General features: G+C 41.6%; 1 protein-coding gene across 5 annotated transcripts in view; it reads right to left on the bottom strand.

Moving 5' to 3' along the window:
• Nucleotides 1–359: 359 nt before the first annotated feature.
• c12.2 (von Willebrand factor A domain-containing protein c12.2) overlaps nucleotides 360–23,202 on the bottom strand; it is a 353,857-nt gene continuing 331,014 nt past the window's right edge. For all 5 annotated transcript variants that reach the window (XM_076212829.1, XM_076212831.1, XM_076212827.1 and 2 more), the window contains 4 exons: nucleotides 18,163–18,368; nucleotides 17,057–17,208; nucleotides 11,108–11,222; nucleotides 360–3,169 (listed from right to left, as the gene is read on the bottom strand). In XM_076212829.1, coding sequence (XP_076068944.1) covers nucleotides 725–3,169; nucleotides 11,108–11,222; nucleotides 17,057–17,208; nucleotides 18,163–18,368 — 2,918 coding nt within the window. In that variant the 3' untranslated portion in view covers nucleotides 360–724. The remainder of the gene's footprint in view (nucleotides 3,170–11,107; nucleotides 11,223–17,056; nucleotides 17,209–18,162; nucleotides 18,369–23,202) is intronic.

The raw sequence follows: 23,202 nt of genomic DNA, 5'->3' as shown, positions 1-23,202 counted from the left end.
TCTTGCTATGTTTGGGTACGAGTAAACAGAATTCGTAAGAGGTTGGAGGCTCCGTACTCTGGTTCAAAGAATTTCTTCAAGCCTACCTTCCCAAAATTGAGTTCAATTTGCTTGGCTCCATTCCCCACCCGCCAACTGGAATTTAATTGTTACGTGGTCACTTTTTCTTTTGAGGCAAAGATACTTAAAAAAAGAAAAAAAAATTATATTTGGCTCGTAGTAATGTTATCCATACTTACTTGAGTCACCTTTATCCATTGGCTCATTAGTATTGCCCCAGAAATCTACCTTGCTATTCTTTCAATATGTTGTTCTATGAATCAATACGATCTATGAAACAGGATATATCATACTCATACCAAAAACTAAATATATATTCAACAAAGAATGCATGTACAGTGAGCTAAAACTTATAATACAAACATCTGTGGCTTTCCAAAATGAATTCACTGACTTCATAGGTGAAGACAACTGAAGAAAATAAGTGAGTTTTTATTATTTCTGTAATAAGTAAATTTTTGTAGAATCTTTATTTTCTGCGAGTGTGGTTCAACAATGTTCACCAAGAGACGGTGAAAAACAATTAATGGCTTTCCGAGGTCTTACAAAAGGGTGATTTCCACAACTGGAAGGCGAACGATGAGTACTGGTACGCGTCGATTATGTGCTTATTCGCCCTGACCACTTCGACTTTGTTAACCAAAATTCATAAAACCTTATACGTTCATTTCAGCATGGCAGACATGAATATCTGTTGAAGGATCTGCGGGAGTTTCTTGAGGTCGAGGCAGACGAAGGCACGCCCGGTGGGAAGGGCTTGGGTAAGCCGATCTGCTTGGTCTCCCAAAGACCCAATAAAGATAGCGTAGGTATTGACGGACGGCTGGGCTGAGAGGACATTGGTGAGTTCACGGGGTTTGATGCCGTAGCGCTCGAGGTTAGCGTCCGACAGGAGGATGACAAAGGTCTCGTCGGCGTCCTCCTTGGTCATAGCAGTCACGGCGTGGCGAGCAGCTTCGATGGTGTTATCCCCGCTGAGACAGAATTGCGAGTGCGCTTGCATCGTCTTCAGAACTTCGAGGCGCTCCTTGTTGTTCGTTGGGGGACTTGCGTGCTGTACTATTTCCACGGCCTCCTCCTCACCCGAATGTCCGTAGATATCATACTTAAATTTGGTCTCAAAGCCTTCGAAGGCTTCCATGACCATGAGAACAGCCTCAAGCTCCCGCTCGAGTCGGCCGTCATAGCCGTTGAACCTGTACATCGACCCTGAGACGTCAACAACGAGCCGGAGTCTCTTGGGTTTGGTCATGGGTGCTCCCATCTCGGGTTCTTCCTCCCGGCGCTGCTTATAGATCCCACGTTCACCTGCTAGCCCTTCTATTAGCTTCGTATCATCCAGCTCGCCGTCAGTACGGTGTCGAACCCACTGGCGCTCCTTGCTACGAGCTTGTAAGGAGGAGAGAATGACCCGTAGAGCCGTGACTTGGCCCTTGACGCTGCCGGAGAAGCGTTCGTATAATGAAGCATCGTACTCGCTCATACGAATCTCCCGAAGGCGCTCCTTGAAAGCTTTCTGAGCCATCTCATGGGCGGCTTTCTTGACCTCTTCGGGCACCGCGTCCTTCTCCCATTGCGGGAGTTGGTGAACATCGTGTCCCTTGTCCAGCCTATACGGACCACCCTTCCCCCCAAGACCTGCAGTGTCACGTCCACCAGTGCCCCCCGCCCAGGTATTCCCTCCTACATGAGGCTGGTTGTCAGGGTCGTCCTTGCCGTATTTGGGCTCGGAGACGTCTAGGCCACTCGTTCTTTCGAGTTCAAGGCGCAAATTCTGATTGTCGTCTCCGATCATTTGGCGCCACTGGTTAAGGGCACGCTCCAATCCTGCAGACCCTGTCTGCCAGATCCGAACCACACCCCCGGCGTCTACTGTAGCCACTCCTTCGCCACTGATGGGCGCAAGGACCAAGGGTGCCGCCTGGACACTTCGAGACCAAGACCAGTAAGGGGAGGAGTGTGTGGCCCGTGGCACCGGGACGTAGCTTAAAGTGTGGTTGACAATGTCCGTCACCTCCAAGTAAGACCCCACATTGGTAGGACGTTGGACAACACCCTGGGAGTCCTGAAGGGCTCTGGGTGGAGGCGTCTCGACTACACGTACCACCTGGCCGACCTCCGGTAGGAGGACCGTCGTGGTGCTCACATCTACTGTCTTGGAGGCGTTGTCAGGGGAAGGACCATCTCGAGGCCATGTGTAGACCTCATTCCCACTCGAGTCGAGGTCCGGGAACCCCACGACGATGTGAGCCAAGGAATCGATGCTCGTCACTAGGCGACTTGGTGCACTGATGCGCTGCCGGAGGGCGGAGGAAAGCACGAAATCGGGGAGTTTCCTGGAAACGCGAGTGATGTCACGGACAGGTTGGTATTTGTCTTCGGGAGTCTCAGTCACTGGGTGCAGGACGCTCGGAATCGGATCGTCTTCCAAGCCCCGGACAAGCCACTTTTTGTTATCCTTATCGACGACAAGCCACTGGCACTTATCTAGTAAGTGCAAGGACGTCAGGATAACGGGTAAAGTTATGGAGTGGAGCTTCTCCTCGACCAAGTCAACTACTAATACTCGACCTCCACCCACTTCCCACAGGGCTAAGACACCCCTATCGGCACCGTCCCGGCACATCCTGAAGAAAGGAGCTTCTTTGGCGGATGATGAGAACTTCCTAACAATGCTGTCGGCGGCAGATTCAAGAAGCGAGGCCAGCTGGACTTTCCTGACGGAACCCGTGTCAGGGGTAACCAGCAGCAGCGTGTTGGTTATTTCTTCATGGACAGCTACGCTACCTTCGAACTGACCCCCAAGAGCGGTCAGTCGCGGACGAGGTTGGTACGATCCACGGTGCATCGAGAAGACATCATGGAGAAGGATCTGACCAATGAAGTCCCCTCGGGGGCACATGGTGTAAAGGGCCACGGGTGCCGCTGTGACCACGTAAAGGGTGTCGTCCAGAGGGTCCAGCGTGCCCCCGCGAGAGACAGCGACGTCCGTGACAAGAGCCGTTTCGTGCATGGGCAAGGTCCAGTAGCGCTGCTGTTCCGTGAAGACGGCCGCACGGGCTTCCGTCATGTCCATGGCGTGACGGAACACGTTGAAGTAGATGGGGCCCTGCAACGGAAAGAGATTTTGAGTTGTAACCAAAACAATAATGATAATTAATAGTGCTAACACTTGTAGCCCCGAATTTTATTGACTGGGGACTAGTAACCCTTCATAAGCAACGGTTTTTGGGCCCTCCACGAAATAAAACATCGGACTGTTGCGTCTGCTGTATTAGTGTAAGACGTTTTCTATATCAACTACTGGCAAGAGGAGGAGGAGCAAGCAATGGCTGGTTGTCAGATCTCCTTATGTGAAGATTTGGAGGAAATAGTTAAATTGATAGAAATATCTTGGGCCAGGTCCTGCACCTCAAAAAGGAAGGGTATTAATGATTTCTGAAGACTATCGCAAGATCACTGCTAGTGAGTCCCCTATGTTGGTCACTCAAGAGACAGAAAAATAGCATGGTGTATATCAGACTACTCGGGGTCTTCATAACCTTCAAGCACATTTATGGATATGCACAACCCATTTCTCTGGAGACCCGCTCTGGTCTCAGCATGTGAGCAATTCATTATTCATGCTCGTAGGAAATAACTAAAGTGAGGGATGTGAGTCTTGTGCTGAGGTCCTAAAATCCGAGAGACGGTTGGGGAACTACTTGAGGAAACACATATATCTATTGTGTGTTTAGGTGCATATGTATGCATTTACCTGATTGTATTTACCTCGGGGGTTCTCTTCCCAAGGAATAGTTTAAGGTTGTTGTTTTGCAGCTATTGCCCATTTCCTGTACTTTACATTTTCTGGTGGCAAACTTCATTTCCCTTTCTTGGCTCCATGCAAAAAAAGTGTCTAGATATTTTTGCAATAGTTTACAGTCCTTTTTGTTTTTCACTCTTGTCATGATTTTTGCGTCATCTACAACAGTATCCTTTTTTACTGTCCTCATATATCTCCCCGTCTAAAAATCTTTCATCCATTCAAGTACTTTGCCTATCAATCCTCCAACGTTCTCCAGTTTCCACATAAGTCAACTGTGAGGTATCTTTTAAAAGCCTTATCCAGGTTGAGGTACACGCAATCCATCCACCCCTCTTTCTCTTGCAACACATCAATCACTATCAAGTAAAAGCTTCAAAGGACATCCTAGATCTAAAAGCAGACTGACTGTCATAATGTTCATCTCTTCAACGTATTTGGTCCATCAATCTTTCACAAAATTTAATTATTGTGCTGGTCAGTGATACTGGCCTATAATTTAGCGGTGTCTCCCTAATCCCACTTTTGTGTACTGGTACCACATTTGCTCTTTTCCAATCAAGTGGTACTATGCCTTCTTTCAACAAACATATAATAAGACTGTGAATCTTGTCCAATAGTTACTTCCTACATTCTGTGATTATTCAGTTTGAGATCCTGTCAGGTCCTGGAGTTTGTGTCACATCCAATGGTCTCAAAAGATTGAGCACTTCCCTTACTTCTACATTTATACTATGTGTTTGAGTGCATATATGTGTGTGTATACAGGTATGTATTAAATGTGGTCATACACAAAAAACACACACACGTCGGTCGAGGTGGCAACGAAGTTTGGACTCCAGAGAGGACTGCAAATTTCGAGGATCACAACGACAAGGAAGTACCTGTGTTGTATTAATAGGGAAGGGGAAAGCTCGTGGTGTAGTGGGAAGGTGAAGAAAAAGGAGAAGGGGAGGGATTACTGAGGAAAATGGAAGGAAATGAGGAAGGGGAAGATAGGGCCCAGGAAGTCAGACGGCATGTCAACAAAAGACGGCCTGACGATAGTGGTGAAGTCAATGTGATTAGTAAAAATATAAAAATTAGAAATATAGATAAGAGCAGCGCAATGGAAGGTGAAGATAGCTATTTCCATGGATTTAATGAGGGAGGAAATGACAACCTCCTCTGACTAGTAAATCTAGAGGAGAAAGTAAAAGAAATGAATGAAAATTAGGAAGCTAGGTTTAACCAAATAAAGTTGATTACTCAAAGAGTTGATAAACTGAAAGAACTAAAGAAGGAGAATCAAAACCTAACTAAAGAAATAGTAGAATTAAAAAGACAGTTAAGAGAAGTAAAGGATGAGAACGAGGAATTGAAGAGCAGTAATAAAGAGAATAAAGAATCCATAGCAAAAGAGGTAAGTGGTTGGAAAAAAGTACAAGAGAACAATAAAATGGAATTTAGAGGTATAATGGAACAGCAGATGAAAGAACAAACTAAGGACACAATTATTAAAATGATGAGGGAGAAGGAGAATATAGTAAGAGACTTAGCGGATAAAAAGAAATGTATAATTATATTAAGGATGGAAGAGAAGTATAATCTAAATAGGACTACAAGAATAAAGGAAGAAAAGGAAAAAGTAAATAAGATATTAGAAGTAGTTCAAGAAGATGAACCAGAAACAGGGAAAGAAATAGAAGAAATATATAGAATAGGGAAATACAATACTGATAAGACCAGACCAATTAAGGTTAAATTCAGGTCACAAACAACATCAGAGAATATCTTGGCAAAAACAGGGAAACTAGCACACAGTGATCAATATAAACAGGTATGGATAAAAAGAGAAATGAATAAAGAGGAAAGAGAGGAGGGAAAAAACAAAAACAAAATAGGAGCTAAGAAAAAAAACGAGAACAGAACAGAGTCAGAAAAAGAGAAATTCTACTGGAGAGCAGTGAATATGAAAGTGAGGAAATGGTTCATAGCAGAGAAAAACGGAATGGAAACAGAAAACAGGATGGAAGTAGCAGAAAATTAAAAGTGTCTTACACAAATATAGATGGATTAATAACAGGCTTGAATGAACTGAATGATTACCTGAAAGAAAAAGAACCTGACATAATGGGAATTGTAGAGACAAAATTGAAAGGTCCACTACCACCCAACAGTATAGGACATGGTGCATATAATTATTGGATTAGAAACAGAGAGGTAAAACAAGGGGGTGGAGTTATGTTCCTGACTAAGAAGGATATAAATGTGAGGAATGTCACATATGGAAAGAATAGAGTAGAGATGATTATGATAGAAGTGGAGGACAGGGATGGGAAGAGCAGGAAGTTTGTAGTAAATTATGTGCCTCCTAAAACGGCTTCGTGGGAAGAGAAAGAACACAAAAATATGTTAGAAGACACAAGGATAACACTAAATAAGATAATGGAAGATGGAGGAAGAATAGTTATAATGGGTGACTTTAATTGTAAAGAAATCTGCTGGGAAGAGATGACAGTGAAGGGTGGAGATGACCTATGGGGAAATGTACTACTTGATATGATTATAGAACATACAATGACAGCAATGGATACAAGAGAATACTAGGTATAGAAATGAGAAAGAACCATCGAGACTGGACCTAATAATCACATCAGAACCCGAAATAGTGGAAAAGATTGAATATATGACACCAATAAGTAAAAGTGACCACATATTGTTTGAACTGTAACTAAACGAGGAAAAATACATGAAAAAAATTAACAATATAGAAAGGGAAGATTGATGTATGAAAAAATCAATTTTGTTAAAATAAAAGAATTATTTAAAAAAGCTGACTGGGAAAGAATACACAAGGAGGAAACAACTGTAGAAGAGAAATGGAATATTTTGACAAAAATTTATAAAGAAGGAGTGGAAAAGTATGTTCCAAGACAAATGCAAAAAAAAAAGAGTATGTAAAGTGCTGGTACAACAAAAGATGTAGGGAGTTAAAAGACAAAAGGGATAGTTTGGATAAAATGGAAAAAAGACAAAAGACCTGAAAAATGGAAAATATATACTAGTTATAGAAATGAATATGTACAAGTGTGCAGAAAAGAAAGGAGAAAATATGAAAAAGATATCATAGACAAATGTAAAGATCAACCAAAACTATTTTAAAGATTTGCAAACAACAAACTGAAAAACAAACAAGAATTAGAGAAACTACGACAAGGAGTTAATTACACAGAGGAAATAGAAATGGCAGAAACTATGAACAAGCATTTTAAATAGGTGCTTACAAGGGAGAACATACAACCTAGAGATATCAGATGGGAGGAGAAAGAGATAGAAGTATCAAGGAATAGAATAATGAAACAATTGAGTAATCTCGATGTCAGAAAATCGCACAGTCCAGATGAAATGGCAAACTGGATTTTGAGAGAATGCAGGAATGAACTAACAGACAAAATACATAGTCTAATAAAAAGTTCATTGAAAGAAGGAAAAGTTTCAGAAGATTGGAAAAGAGAAAATATAGTACAAATATATAAAGGGGGAACAAGGAAGACCCTATTAACTATAGACCGGTCTCTCTTACAAGTACAATAGCCAAAATTGGTGAAAGAATTATAAAAAGTAGATGGGTAAGGCATTCGGAAAAAACAACGTACTAAATCCAAGGCAATTTGGATTTAGACAAGGATGATCATGTGTCACAAACTTAATGTGTTTCTATTCAAGGCTAATAGATATAATACAAAAAAGAGATGGTTAGGCTGATTGTGCATTTTTAGACCTGAAAAAAGTTTTTGATAAGGTGCCACATAAGAAGTTGCTTAAGAGATTAGAAACTGCAGGAGTAATACAGGACAAACTGTTGAAGTGGATGGAAGACTTCTTGCATGAAAGAAAAATGAGAGTGGTGATAAGAGACAAACAATCTAATTGGGATGAAGTGATAAGTGGTGTTCGACAAGGAACAGTTCTGGCCCCAACAATGTTTGCTATATATATTAATGATATGGATAAAGAAATTGAAAGTTATATGAGCTTCTTTGCGGATAATGCAAATTTTTTTTAAAAAAGTGAAAATTGAAGAAGATTGAGTCGCTACAGAGTGATCTCAATAAAGTATGGGAATGGAGTAGGAAGTGGGAGATGGAATTTAACCTTAAGAAGTGTAGTATAATGGAATTTTGAAGAAGCAAAAAAAGAATAGTGGAATCATATAAATTGGGAGAAGAAGAAATAAAAAATGTAGAATATGAGAAGGACCTGGGAGTCATTATTATGACTGAAAAAGAGAGGTTCAGTGATGGTGGACTGGTTGGTGAGGTTATTTAATGTTTGCTGAAGAGAGGGTAGAGTACCGGAGGACTGGAGAAGTGCCTGTATAGTTCCTCTTTACAAGGGAAAAGGGGACAAGTGTGAATGTAGTAGTTTCAGAGGGATTAGCCTGTTAAGTGTAGTAGGGAAGGCTTATGGGAGGATCTTGATTGAGAGGATTAGGAGAGGAACAGGAGTAATTGGTGAGGAACAGTGTGGTTTTAGGACAGGTAGAGGTTGTGTAGATCAGATCTTTGTGGTAAGACAGATATGTGAGAAAGCTATAGGAAAGGGGAAGGATGTTTTTTGGGCTTTTATGGATCTGGAAAAGGCTTATGATAGGGTAGACAGAAAGGCACTGTGGGAGGTTATGCAGATTTATGGGATAGGAGGAAAGCTTTTGGGAGCTGTCAAGAATTTTTATGAGAGTAGTAGAGCTTGTGTCAGGATTAGAAATGGAGAGAGTGAGTGGTTTGAAGTAAAGGTGGGACTTCGTCAAGGATGCGTTATGTCACCCTGGCTGTTCAACTTATACATGGATGGGGTGGTGCGAGAGGTGAATGCTAGGGTAGTGGGTCAGGGATTGGAGATGGTTAAAGAAAATGGAGAAAAGTGGGAGGTGAGTCAGCTGTTGTTTGCGGACGACACTGCGCTTGTGGCAGGGTCAGAGGAGGGATTGAGGAAGCTGGTGGCAGAGTTTGGGAGAGTATGTGATAGAAGAAAGCTAAAGATAAATGTGGGTAAAAGTAAGGTGATGAGATGTACAAGGGGCGAAAGTGGCAGTAGACTGGAAGTGAACATTAAGGGAGAGCGACTGGAGGAAGTGGATAGTTTTAGATACTTGGGTGCAAGTGTAGCAGGAAAAGGTGGAGTGAAGGTGGAGGTAGAATGTAGATTGAGAGAAGCGAGTAAATGCCTTGGTGGATTAAAGAGTGTAATAAGGAATAGACATTTAGGAATGGATGCGAAGAGGAGACTGTATGAAGGAGTGATTGTGCCAACAGCACTGTATGGGGCAGAAACGTGGAACATAAGAGAAGAAGAGAGAAGGAGTTTGAATGTGTTTGAGATGAGGTGTCTAGAAGTATGGTGGGGGTTACTAGGCTGGATAGAGTGAGAAATGAGGAGGTGAGGAGGAGAACAGGGGTGAAAAAGGATTTGGGAGATAGGGTTGATGAAAGAATATTAGGATGGTTTGGACACATGGAAAGAATGAGTGAAGAAAGACTAGTAAAAGAGGTATGGAAGGCAGATGTGGAGGGAGTGAACATGAGGGGACGTCCTAGGATGAGGTGGATGGATGGGGTGAAGGGGGCTTTGGGGAAGAGGGGAATGTCTGTTGAGGAAGGAAGGGAGAGGACGGAAGACAGAGGTGAGTGGAGAATGGTTGTATATGGATGATGTTGTGATTGCATGAGGAGGAATGGGCGGGGGGGTGGGGGGTGGGGTAGTATGTGTGAGTAAATTTTGACGCAGCCCGAAGGGATTTCTCCCCGTCCTCTCCTTATATGCAAGGGGGGACGGAGAGGGGGGGGTCGCCCATTGAATGAAGCGGCCTTGCTGTGGATGTGCTGTGTCTTGCGACACTGCTTCTGACCCAGGGCGGTGGGCAAGGTGCAGGGATGACCCGTCATCCAGGAGGTGCTTAGATGAGAGGGAGGGTGGGAGGGGTGTGGAGTGTATTTAGGGATGAAATGGGTGGGAGTGTTTTTTGCCTTTCCCTTTTTGGCTACCTCCCTTGAAAGGGGGAAAAAGCCTTGGTATATGTATGTATGTAAGAACAATCAGAGTGGCATTTACATACCTGGATGAAGAAATGGTGAAGAAAATACTAGTCACTTTGATAAGACCAAGATTGGAATATGCAGCGACGACGTGGTCACCAAATACAAAAAAATGTATAACAAAACTTGAAAGAATACAAAGAGCAATTCCAAAATTGGCACCAACACTCTCAGAACTATCATATGAAGAGAGACTAGCAAAACTTGAGCTACAGACATTAGAGCAAAGAAGAGAGACAAAGTCTGGGAATGGAGTCGGAAGTGTGAAGTGAATTTCAACATTAAGAAATGTAGTATAATGGAATTTGAAAAAAGCAAAAATAGATTATTGGGACAATATAAAATTGGTACAAAGGAAGTTAAAAATGTCAACTCAGAAAGGAACCTAGGAGTAACTATCACCAATGACATGGCATCAGACTAACATATCAACAAATAGTTGGAGAAATTTTCAATTTATTAAGATCAATGAAAGTGGCCTTTGACTTCATGGATGAAGAAATGGTAAAGAAAATATTAGTTACATTGCTAAGACCAAGATTGGAGTACCATATGCTGCAACACTATGGACACCTAGTACTATAAAGAACATAAAGAAATTAGAAAGAATTCAAAGAGCAATGACAAAGATGGCACCAAGACTCTCCAAACTGACATACAAACAAAGATTGGACAAACTCAAACTACCAACCCTGGTACAAAGAAGAAAAAGAGGAGATCTACTATGCATCTACAGAATTATGAAAGAGATGGAAGTCCTTAATAGAGGATGTGAAAATAAACTAAAGTGGGATAAAAGAAAAAAAAGAGGACATGAAAATAAACTTAAAAAGGATAGTTACAGAAGAGATCTGAAAAAAAAACATTGCTTCCCACACAGTGATAGATATCTAGAACAAACTGAATGAGAAAAACAGTGAGTGCAAAAACTATACAAGAATTTAAAATCAAACTGGATTCTGAGAGATACAAAAGCAGATCACTACAAGCATAGCTCTCTTCCTGTAAAATACAACTAGGGAAATACATATATATATATATATATAATATATATATATATATATATATATATATATATATATATATATATATATATATATATATATATGTATATACATAATCATATATAGCCCTACACATAGATATTGTTGCATTACAGACTCACCTTATACTTGAGTGTGGAGGTCTCAGTGGGCAAATGCATTAGCTGTGTCTTTCCCGCCTTGCGCTGCCGCACAATCTGCCACATGGCCGTCATAGCTGGCTCAGCAAGGGTCACTCTGAGGTGAATGAAACAATATATCATAAAAAGTAACTTTATTACTTTTTTATACATCTGCCAGGCAATTCTGTTTAAACTTCAATCTAACAGGAATCTGACGTCACAAAAATATTAACAATTATACAAATAATATCATTTGTAACAATAATGATAATAATAGTAATAACAATAATAATGATAATAATAATAGTAATAATAATAATAATAATAATAGTAATGATAATAATAACAATAATAATAATAACAATAATAATAACAATAATAATAATAATAATAATAATGATAATGACAATAATATAATGATACTCATAATTAATAATACAAATAACATTAATATCAATAGCTTCTCTTTTTTTGGATGAGGGGATGGAGAGGTAGGGTGGCTGATTAAATTAAATGGCCTTGCTGTAGATGTGCTGTGTCTTACTGCATTACCTCTGACCAGTCATTCAGGAGGAGACAAGAAAAGAGGGAGGGGTTGTGAATGGGAGTGGAGTATGTGGAGATCAAAACAATGGGAGTGGATTTATGTCTTGATTTTGGCTACCTCTCTTGTAAGGGGGAAAAGCCCTTGGTATATGTATGTAATACCAATAATAATAATATCTAAAATATCAAGTCAAGGCATACACTAAACCCATCCAAAAACCAATCCATTGTCTCATCTTAGCACCTTGTGGATGAAGGACAATTCATGTCCCAAGAACACTGCTCAAGTCAGAGGTAATGTAGTACTGATAATATAAAAAAAATTACTTTCTCAAGTTTCACTGACTGGGAAGCCACACCTTCACAGTGGGTGCCAACAGTCCTTGAGCATTCCCACAGGTTTCTCTGGGAAGAAATGCTGGGCAATATTGTCTGTGATTCACCATGGTCTTAGATCACACTTTGGACTTGTAATCAACAAATATTACCCTCCTAGATATGAGCTCAGAACTCATACATGCCTGATCTGGGGTGTTTCTATGTTATCGGCATAGAGTAGTGGGAGGAATGGTACTGATGCTGGTTGCCACCTCTCTTTATGTGAAAAGATGGAGAAAATACAATTAAAGCTGACTGAAATACTTGGCCTGGTCCACACACAAAATGTCAGCCCTTCAAGGTGGAGGTGAGACTGTTCATGGGTTTTAAAAGACTGATGGCAGAAAAGTAATTCCCTCTAACATCTTTCTTACATGGCCACCACATGCAAGTATAGTTGGTCCTCTCAAAATATTACATGAAAAAAGTACAGTGACACAAAGAAACAGATGGTAAAATCTGTTGTACTGGCTCTCTCATGCAGAAGATCTGCAACCCCCTGGATACTAGCCATGGCCACTGGTTCAGCCCATACATTATTCAGTGGAGAGATTTAATGTTGTCATCTGAGAGGGGTGAATGTAGGTGCTCTGTGCATTTTGTAAGATGGTTGCATCTAGGGTAATTGTTGCTAAGCTGATTCTGTATTGGTACTGTTTTTAATACAGAGTGGTGACCTGAACATAAGTGCGCCAATGCAATTCTTATATGTCTTGAGAACAATTTCTATGTTGGCTTGGTTTTTGGGTGAGTTTGGTGAAATAAGGTATTTGGCAGTTAAGTGCTTGTTTTGCAATGTGAATGTATATATTTTTGTATGGATATACTGCATGATACTGGGGGTAGGTCACTGGTGATATCTAAATAGAATAATGCTGGAATTGTTTTAATATTGTTTTCAATGGGCTGTGTTTGTATGACTTGAAAGTAAAGTGAATATGAAGTGAATATCGACATTCATTACAGCTACAATTGTGTATGTAAAATAGTGAAACTTGGGGTTATTTACCACTGTGACATGCACAATTTGTGGTAGAAAAATCAGCCTTCTATCATTAATCTGAATGTCTCATTATAAGTGGAAGTGCTACGCTGCCCTTAATTCACTGGCTGTTGCCAGTTAGCTGGAACTCATGGGTCTACTGTAAGAAAAACATGAGGCAATTAATTGATTGATTTCTCCAATTAGAAATACAATAAAGGTAAATGATTGGTATTTCTGGTTGCAAAGTGCCTCAGTATTTTCTAGAATTATAAATTCCTCATCTTTATTTTAATTTAATTTTGGGGAAAAATATTTTAATATGATCCCATCCCCTGGCGTACCAGTAATTTCTGTATCCAACTGCCCCAGCTTTACTTTCTGAAATCATAAAATCATAAAAAGTCAAATTTTATGTGTCAAAAGAAAAATACCATAATAAAATGAACAGCAAAATTTAACCTCTTCTATACCATATGGCATTTCCCTCTTATTCCACTACTACTAGGCCATTCATTTTCAGGGCACCTGGTGCACTAGCAATTTCTGTGTCTAACTACTCCATCTTTACTTTTTCCTCTTTACAAGGGAGGTAGCCAAAGTCAAAGGGGATCCATTCCCACCCATTTCATCCCCACATACTCCACTCCCATTCACCATCCCTCCCTCCTTCTTTTCTTGGCTCCTCAAGGATGACAGGTCATCCCTGCATCTCGACCACTGCCTTGGGTCAGAAGTAATGTAGCAAGACAGCACATCCACAGCAAGGTGGCTTCATTTAATTGGTAACCCCTCCTTTTCCACCCCCTCATGAAGAAAAAGAAAAGACAGGGAGAAATCCCTTTGGGTTGTGTCAAAATATCATTCACACATACTCCCTCACCCCTCACCCCCAACCCACCCACCATCTTTGCATCACATCATCCATACACAACCATTCTCCACTCACCCCTATCTTTTGTCTTCTTCTTTCTTTCATCAACAGACATTCCCCTCTTTCCCAATGCCCCTTTTACCCCATCCATCCATCTCATCCCTGGTTGCCTGCTCATGTTTACTCCTTCAAACTCTGCTTTCCACACCTCTTTTTACTAATCTTTCTTCACTCATTCTTTCCATGTGTCCAAACCATCCCAATACTCTTTCATCAACCCTATCTCCCAACTCCCTTTCTCCCCAGCTCTCCTCTTCACCTCCTTGTTTCTCACTATATCCAACCTAGTAACCCCTACCATACATCTCAAGCATTTCATCTCAAACACATTTAAATCATTTCCTATATTCCATGTTTCTGCCCCATACAGTGCTGTCAGCACAATCACCCCTTCATACAATCTCCTCTTAGCATCTATTCCCAAATGTCTACTTCTCATTACTCATCTTAATCCCCCATGGCATTTATTTGCTTCTCTCAATCTACATTCTACCTCTACCTCAATTTCGCCCTTTCCCACCACATTTGCCCCCAAGTATCTAATACTATCCACTTCCTCCAGTCTCTCTCCCTTAATATGCATTTCCAATTTGCTGCCATCCTTTCTCCTTGTACATCTCATCACCTTACATTTACCCACATTTATTTTCAACTTCCTTCTTTTGCACAACTTCCCACACTCTGTCACTAACTTCCTTAATCCCTCTTCTGATCCTGCTACAAGCACAGTGTTATCACCAAACAACAACTGGCTTATCTCCCACTTTTCTCCATTTTCTTTAACCATCTCCAATCCCCAGTCCATTACCCTTGCATTTACCTCTCATACCACTCCATTCATGTATAAATTGAACAGCCAAGGTGACATGACACATCTCTGGCGAAGTCCCATCTTTACCTCAAACAACTCACTCTCTCCATTTCTAATTCTAACACAGGCTCTACTACTCTTGTAAAAACTCTTGACTGCTCTTAGCAGCTTTCCTCCTATCCCATATATCTGCAATACCTCTTGTCCTATTTTGCAACCAATCAGTTAATGCTCATTTCTTCTCTTCTACAATCTTCTTCATTTCATCATACCATCACTCACTACCCTTCCTTGTATTTCCACCCATCCCCCTTATTCCATATACCATCTTTGCACACCTTATGACTCCCTCATTGAAACATCTCCATTCCTCCTCCACTCCTAGTTCTACTCTATCCTTCATTACCTCCCACTCTTCTCTCAGTTTCTTCTTATACCCCTCCTTTTCTTTCTCATTTAAGCAGTTTACTTTAAGCACCTCCCTACCTTCTGTCCTTTTCCTCTTTCTCCATCTATCCTCCACTCTCAACTTACCTTCCACCAAAAAATTATCTGATATTCCCCCACTCTCTCCCCTAAGAACATGTACATCCAAAACTCTTCCTATTCTTCTCCTGGTTACCACTATATAGTCCATTAAAGCCCTATCTACCACCCTTCCATCCACCACCCTCTCCCATGTGTACTTATGCTTGACTTTCTTCCTAAACACTGTATTTGCTATCATCAACTCTCTAGACACATCTCCACCATCATCTCTCCACTATGATTTTTTCCTGGAACTCCACACTTCCCAACCACTCCATCTATTGACTTGTTTCCTGGCATTGAGATCTCCTAATACCACTACACTGACATTTCTCCCTGAACCCTTTATGCACTCATTTAAATCTATCCAGAAAGCCTCTTTTTCTTCTCCACTCTTCTCACTATCAAACCCATATGCACTTACAAAGACCCATATCTCCCTTCTTAGTTTCACCTTCATCCACCTTAACCTTGAAGAAACCTCCTTCCACTCCACCACACACTTACCTATCTATTCGTTTACTAGTATAGCCACCCCTTAACTCTCTCATCCTCTCTTCACTCCTAACATCCTCCCAACTACATTGGAAACTCCTCCCAGACCCTCTTATACCTTTGCTTTTTTTAGGAATGCTCCCTTTGGGGCTACAAAGAGTAGGATGCCTAGCCCTATCCCCATCCCATTTTTGTCACCTTTTATAACTTAAGTGGGAACACTCAGTTGCAGTATTTTTTCTCTCCTACTACAGGGTTCAGTGAAAAGGAAATTAATATTCAGAGAAGTGGTGCAAGACAATATTAAGAGTAGGGGGCAGTATATCAGAGGGACAGTTGCAGTATAATAAAGTAGCATTATTTCTCTATGAATAGAGATTTCTTCTATCACTGACAAAATTATATGTGGCTCTGGTCCATAGGGGTGCCCTATATAGCCCTAAAGTATCAGCTGCATGCTACTGAGCAGATTTTAACCCCACAATAACATGCAGCCAATAAGTGTTTATAAAATTATAAAATGTTGAACTTTATGTGTCAAAAGAAAAATGCCATAATAAAATGAATAAAATTTAACCTCTTCTGTAACAGATGCCATTTCCCCTCTTATTCCACTAGCTACTAGACTATTTAATTCATTTTACCCAAAAAATGTCTTCTTGTTTATTCTACCAACAATCACAAAAGAGCAAATCAATTGGTGACATGGAATCCTAGCCACTTCACCCTACTGGTCCATTGTAGAGAATCTGTTGGGACAAAGGTCACCGTACCCCTAACTGAACAGGGTCCCAATCTATAGAAATCGTGTTTGTGCCAATGCCAAGCCCTCAGTGAAAGCCTTTGCTACTGTGAGGGTGCACAGGCTTAATAAAAGGAAACATGGCACCAAAGATGAGATGAATATAATATCCTGGCAACAGCCATGATAAAATAACTTGGTGACAGCCATGATAGATTAACTTGGCAGAAGTTAGGTAAGATAGCTTGAAAGTAGTCATATGAAACAACCTGGTAGCAGTAAAATAAAAACAAAATAACCTCTTGGTACAGAAGATATTGATATACCTGTCTTGCATATGATACATCAAAATATATTCACTGTAAAACTGAGTCTATAAAAACTATTTCAACCGAAAGGTTTGCCCTGAGGTAAGATTACGTCACAATGCTGAGATATTCCTTTGCCTGAAGCAGATAACTTTATTTTTCCCTTCTTCCTTCTGCACTCCCACCTCCCTTGTCCTTCCACCTCCTCAAAGGTGAGATCCTTACTTCTGAGAAAGGTTTATGTTGGTTGGAGAGGCACCGACAGGGATGCCGTGGCGGTGCATGACGCGTACCACAGTTTCCTTTGTTTCTGAAGACCATGAGTCGAAGTCAAAGACATTCCGAACGACACTGACAATGCCTTCATTAGGAAATTCCTGGAAAAAGAAAGAAATAGAGGCAGGTAGATAAACAGATAGTATAAGTATATACACATGCACACACAGAAAGAGAGAGAGAGAGAGAGAGAGAGAGAGAGAGAGAGAGAGAGAGAGAGAGAGAGAGAGAGAGAGAGAGAGAAGCAGATGAGATGTACTTTTCAAGGTGGACCTTCATATGATACACAAACAGTATTGGAGATAATGCACATTTAGGAAAGGAACATACACTATGGTGTATTTGCTACTAACACAGGGCCCTTACATGCCAAAGCACCATCCTGGGGCAAAGTTCTCAGTGATGCCCCCACTTCCCATCTCCACCTTTCCCTACAGCCTATTATAGCAATTGGATTGTGAAATAATGAAACAGATTTTAAAAATGTTATTTAATGTCCCTACTGCAGAAAGGATAAGGGAAAAATATTTCATATTCTCTAATGCAAAATTCATATATTACGGTAATTAAAATTATTCAGGGCTACTTTGACCTTTTTTTATTATAATTATTTTGTCAGTCTTGTGGGTGGCATGTCCAGACTAAAACTGCTGCCCCCCTAAATGTGCATTCCCAGGGCATATACACCCCTTGCAACCCCTCTCCCTTCTGAGGGCCCTGCACCAACACATGGCATGTTTCACCAATCTGAGGCCAGGGCACAAATTATAGCTGGTGTTTAATTTAAAGAGAGCGAAGTTAGATTAACAGAAATATGTTCCTGGTATATTATTTGAAATTTAGATTAAAAGTAATGTCATTAATTTGTACTCTTGATTAATCAGCTAAATTCTTACAATTCTCCTTCATCACACCTGTCAATATAATGTACATTTTAAATGAAATCCATGAAAATATACAATGGGGAGGAGGAGTAAGAGGAGACTGAAAGGGTAGGAGGAGGGGGAGGAGAAGAGGATGGAAGATACAATGGAGGACACAAGTGGGACTTATACCTGCAGATGCTTAACAATGTTGACAACCTCCCTGGTGGAGTATGGGTACTGGATGAGTCCCTGGTCAGCCATGGCCCTGAGGTCCCCAAAAGCTCCCACCAGGCGCCGCATCACATCCTCAGCCACATCAGGCCCATAGGACCTCAGAAGCGTCATCTCAGACTCAATGCTTGGGTTGTCAATGGCATGACAGCTGAAGAGGTCACCTAGAGGAGATTCAAAGCCAGAGTGTCATTACATAGTACTAGAAGCAAAGTGACTGAAGGAGTTATGTGGCATATGAAGGAAAGTGAATGAAGGCATTACATAGTAAGTGAATGGAATTGGCAGAAGGAGTTATGTGGTGCTTATAGGAAAGTGACTGAAAGTGTAATGTGGTAGTAATGAGAAGTGAATGAAGGCAGAAAGGAAGTAAATGAAGGCATTATGTGGTATGTGAGGGGGCGGTGATTGACGGTGTTATGTGGTACATTAAAAGAAATGAAAGAACCAACGATGGGCATCTACTTGTGGTGGCCCTGTGAGATGGGCATCAGAAAGGATCATCTCCCATCAAATGTCTTCAAATCCCATGAACACCCTCACCTCCATATGGAGGTGCAGACATTAGAGGTTGACTCTTGGTCTTTGGAATAGGCTAAAGCTATCAACTCTCAATGTCTTTTGTCCAATTCCTTACATAAGAAGAGCTGACAATCACAACATAGTAGCCATGAAGAAATCCCTTCAGAATTTCTCATCCATTAACAACCACTCTCCACTTGCACATATACCTTGCCCTATCCCCTCCCTGCTCAAGAAACATTTCCCATGTATCGAAGGCTCCATTCACTATATTCATCCATCCCATTTTCAATCTTCCCCTTAACTCCACACACTGCCACTCTTCACTTATTCTTCCCATTTGCCCAAACAATCCCAATATTCTTTGATCAACCTTATCTGCCAACTCTCTTTCCAACCCTGCTTTCTGCCTCACCTCCTTATTTCTCATTCTATCCATCCTCATAGCCCCCACCATACTTTTCAAATACTTTACCTCAAACACAAATAAAGATTCTCCTTTCTACCTCCCTTGAATCCCAAGTCTCTGTACCATACAGTATTGTAGGCACAATCACCCCTTCATAAAGTTCTCTTTACATTCATTCCCAGATACCAATTTCCTTATTCTCCCAAAACATCTATTTGTTTTCTTACTCTATAATTTACCTTCACCCCCACTCCATCTCCTGCTACATAATACATATTTAAAGCTCTTTAATTCATCCGGAGTCTAGGTGAAGGAAAGAAGAATCTTAAGTCTAGACTCTAGGCCCTCACATTCACCCCCTCCACCTCCGCCTTCCACAGCTCCTTTACCAATCATTCCTCACTCACTCCCACCATGTGCCCAAACCATCCCAACCCCCCATCCATCAACTCCACCTCCAACTCCCTTGCACCCCCACTCCCCTCCCCCACCTCTTCACCTTTCACTCTGTCCAGCCTAGCAACCCCCCCACACACACCTCTCAGGCACCTCATCTCAAACACATTTAGACTCTTCCTCTCTTATGTTCCATGTTTCTGCATGTTTCAACACAATCACCCCTTCATACCATCTCCTCTCAGTATCCATTCCCAAATGTCTATTTCTCAATACACTTTTAAATCCCCCAAGGCATTCATTTGCCTCTCTCAATCTACACTCCACCTCCACCTCCACTCTTCCCTTTCCTGCCACATTTCCCCCCCAAGTATCTAAAGTTATCCACTTTCTCCAGTCTCTCTTTCTTAATACTCACTTCCAATTTACTGTTATCTTCTCCCCTTGCATATCTCATCACCCAACTTTTACCTACACTTATCTCCAACTTCTCTCCCTTGCATACCCTCCCAAACTCCATCACCAACTCCCCTAATCTCTCCTCTAATCCTGCTACAAGAACCGTGTCATCAGCAAACAACAACTGGCCCACCTCCCACCCCTCTCTGCCCTCTCCAATCCCCAGCCCATCACCCCTGCATCCCTTCCACACCACCCCATCCATGTATGAATTGAACAGCCATGGTGACATGACATATCCCCAGCAAAGTCCCACCTTTACCTAAAACCACTCACTCTCTCCATTTCCAATTTCAACACAGGCTCCACCATTCTTGCAAAATCTCTCAATTACCCTCAACAACTTTCCTCCCATTCCACATATCTGCAATACCTCCCACAGTGCCTTCCTGTCTACCCTGTCATAATCCCTTTCCAAACCCATAAAGACCCAAAAAACATCCTTACCTTTACTTAAAGGTTTCTCACATATCTGCCTTACTACAAAAATCTGATCCACACAACCCCCACATGTCCCAAACCCACACTGCTCCTCACCAATTACCTCCTATGCTCCTCTCCTAATGCTCTCAATCAAAACCTTCCATTAAGCCCCCCCAACTACACCCAACAAACTAACCCCTCTGAAACTCACACATTCACACTTGTCCCCCACTCCATTTATAAAGCAGCACTATACAGGCACTCCTCCAGTCTTCCGGCACTCTACCCTCTTTTACACAATCATTAAACAACCTCATCACCCAGTCCACCATCACTGTACCTTCCTTTTTTAGACAATCTGCATGGCACCCATCTAACCCAGGCACCCCACCTGCTCTCATCATTTTATTAAATGGTTTCACTTCATCTTTTCTTATTTCTCCTCCAATTTTCTCATTCATCACTGTCATTTTTCCAGTGTCTCCCACTGTAACCACCCTTTTCTCCCTATCCTCCTTCACATTTAGCAATTCCCAAAATACTCCACCCATCCCCCCCTTACTGCTGTCTCTTCCATTATCATCTCTCCATCTACACCAGGGTTTCTCAACCTTTTAGGCCATATCGCCCCCTTTTTCAATTGAAAAAAAAAAAAAAAAAGGATCGCCCCACTTAATTGGAAAATAATAATAAAATTATTGCAACAATGATAAACAACTTATTTAAAATGTTTTACTCACGTTGTGTTTTAATGAGATCCTTGGGCCTGGCTGGTGCTTCGCTGCTAGATCTTTTATATTAGGCTTAATATTTGTCAGTTAGAAGCAATACCTGTGACGTTTTTTCCCCCTCTGAGCTCAAAAATTGCCTCTGTTGAGAATGACTGATCTACACCTTTCACCCAGTCCCCTCTAATCAATTCACCTCCACCTATTCCCCCAACTTTCTTCCAAAATATCTTTTCATCACTTTCAAAATCTTGTCACACTCTTACCTCACTTTGCATCTGCTCCCCTTTGCACCTCCTCCATCTCATGCTTTACCTCTCTTCTCCCTTCTTTGTACCTCTCATATGATTCTCCCATCCTACCCTGCAACCAATCTGTGAATGCTCCCTTCTTCCCCTCCACAACCTTTTCTGCTTCACCATCCCACCACTCACCACCCCTCCCTCCATTTCCTCCCTGCTCCACGCACCATCCCTGTACATCTTGTGACTCCCTCCCCAAAACACTCCCACTCCTCCTCCACCCCTAGTTTCACTCCACCCCTCACCCCCTCCCACCCATCTCTCAGCTTCTTGCACTCCCTCTCCCCTTCCCTCTCATTCAAGCAGCTTACACCAAGCACCTCCCACTGTCCCCCCTCTCCCCACCCAGCCTCCACTCTCAACCCACCTTCTACCATGGGCCAAATCCAGACATGCCTTATTTTTTAAGTTGGTTGCACCCCCCTTGGGACTTTACTGTATGACTACCAGTGTTTCCTGAAATAATCAGAGAATTAGTTTTTCTCTCAAATACATGCATTCTTGCCAAGGTGAAATTTTGCATGAACCCTCCCTTATAAAATGGGGTATTAAGAAGTACCTGCCAGGTTGTGCAAATGACAACAAGTGAAAATGTCATCTCAGATTACCTAGGAACCACTTGGTATCATCAAACCAAAGTCCCCAAGGGGGTGCAACAAAAGTGCACTTTTCTGGATTTGGCCCATGGACTAAAAAAATCTTATATTTCCCCCAACTACACATATGTCCAAAACTCCCCCTACCCTTCTCCTGGTTACCACTATATAGTCCATAAAACCCTATCTACCACCCTTCCATCCACCACCCTCTCCCATGTGTATGCTTGACCCTCTTCCTAGACACAGTGTTTGCTACCATCAACCTTCTTTCTAGATACATCTCCACCATCAAGTCTCTACTATGATTTTTTCATGCCACTCCACACTTTCCAACCACTCCATCTATTGGCTTGTCTCCTACCATAGCACTGAGATCTCCCAATATCACTACATTGACATTTCTCCCTAAACCCTCTATGCACTCATTTAAATCTATCCAGAGTGTCTCCCTTTCCTCTACACTCTTCTCACTACTACACCCATATGCACTTACAAAGACCCAAATCTTCCTTCCCAGTTTCACTTTCATCCATGTTAACTTTGAAGAAACCTCCTTCCACTCCACCACATGCTTACCTATCTCTTCACTTACTAGTATAGACACCGCTTATCTCCCTCCTCCTCTCTTCACTCCTGACACCCTTCCAACTACACTCCGAAACTCAAATTTGCCCTTTCCTTTCAATATAGTTTCACTCATTGCCAACACATCCATCTTCTAACAAACATAGTGCCTATGTCTTCCTTCTTATTCTCATCTGTACCACATCCACACACATTAAAAGACCCAAACCTGAGGGTTCTGGTTGGAAAACTCCTAGGCCCTTTTATGCCTTTGCCTTTTTTGGGAATGCTTCCTTTGGGGCTACAGAGAGTAGGATGCTTAGCTCTATCCCCGTCCTGTTTTTGTTGCTTTTTACAACTCAAGTGGGAACACTCGGTGGCAGTATTTTTTCTCCCTTACCACAGGGTTTGACAAAAAAGGAAATGTATATTCAGAGAAGTGGTACAGGACAGTATCAAGAGTGGGGGGACAGCATAACAGAGGAACAATTGCAGTATAATAAAGTAGCATAGTTTCTCTAGGAATAGAGATTTTCTCTATCACAGACAAAATGATGTATGGCTCTGGTCTGTAGGGGCACCCCATATAGACCTTT

Source organism: Oratosquilla oratoria, chromosome 30 (genome assembly GCF_046742065.1).
Source record: "Oratosquilla oratoria isolate Oo_2021 chromosome 30, ASM4674206v1, whole genome shotgun sequence".
In the NCBI taxonomy this organism is placed as follows: Eukaryota; Metazoa; Arthropoda; class Malacostraca; order Stomatopoda; family Squillidae; genus Oratosquilla; species Oratosquilla oratoria.
This window is presented reverse-complemented; position numbering and strand designations above follow the sequence as displayed.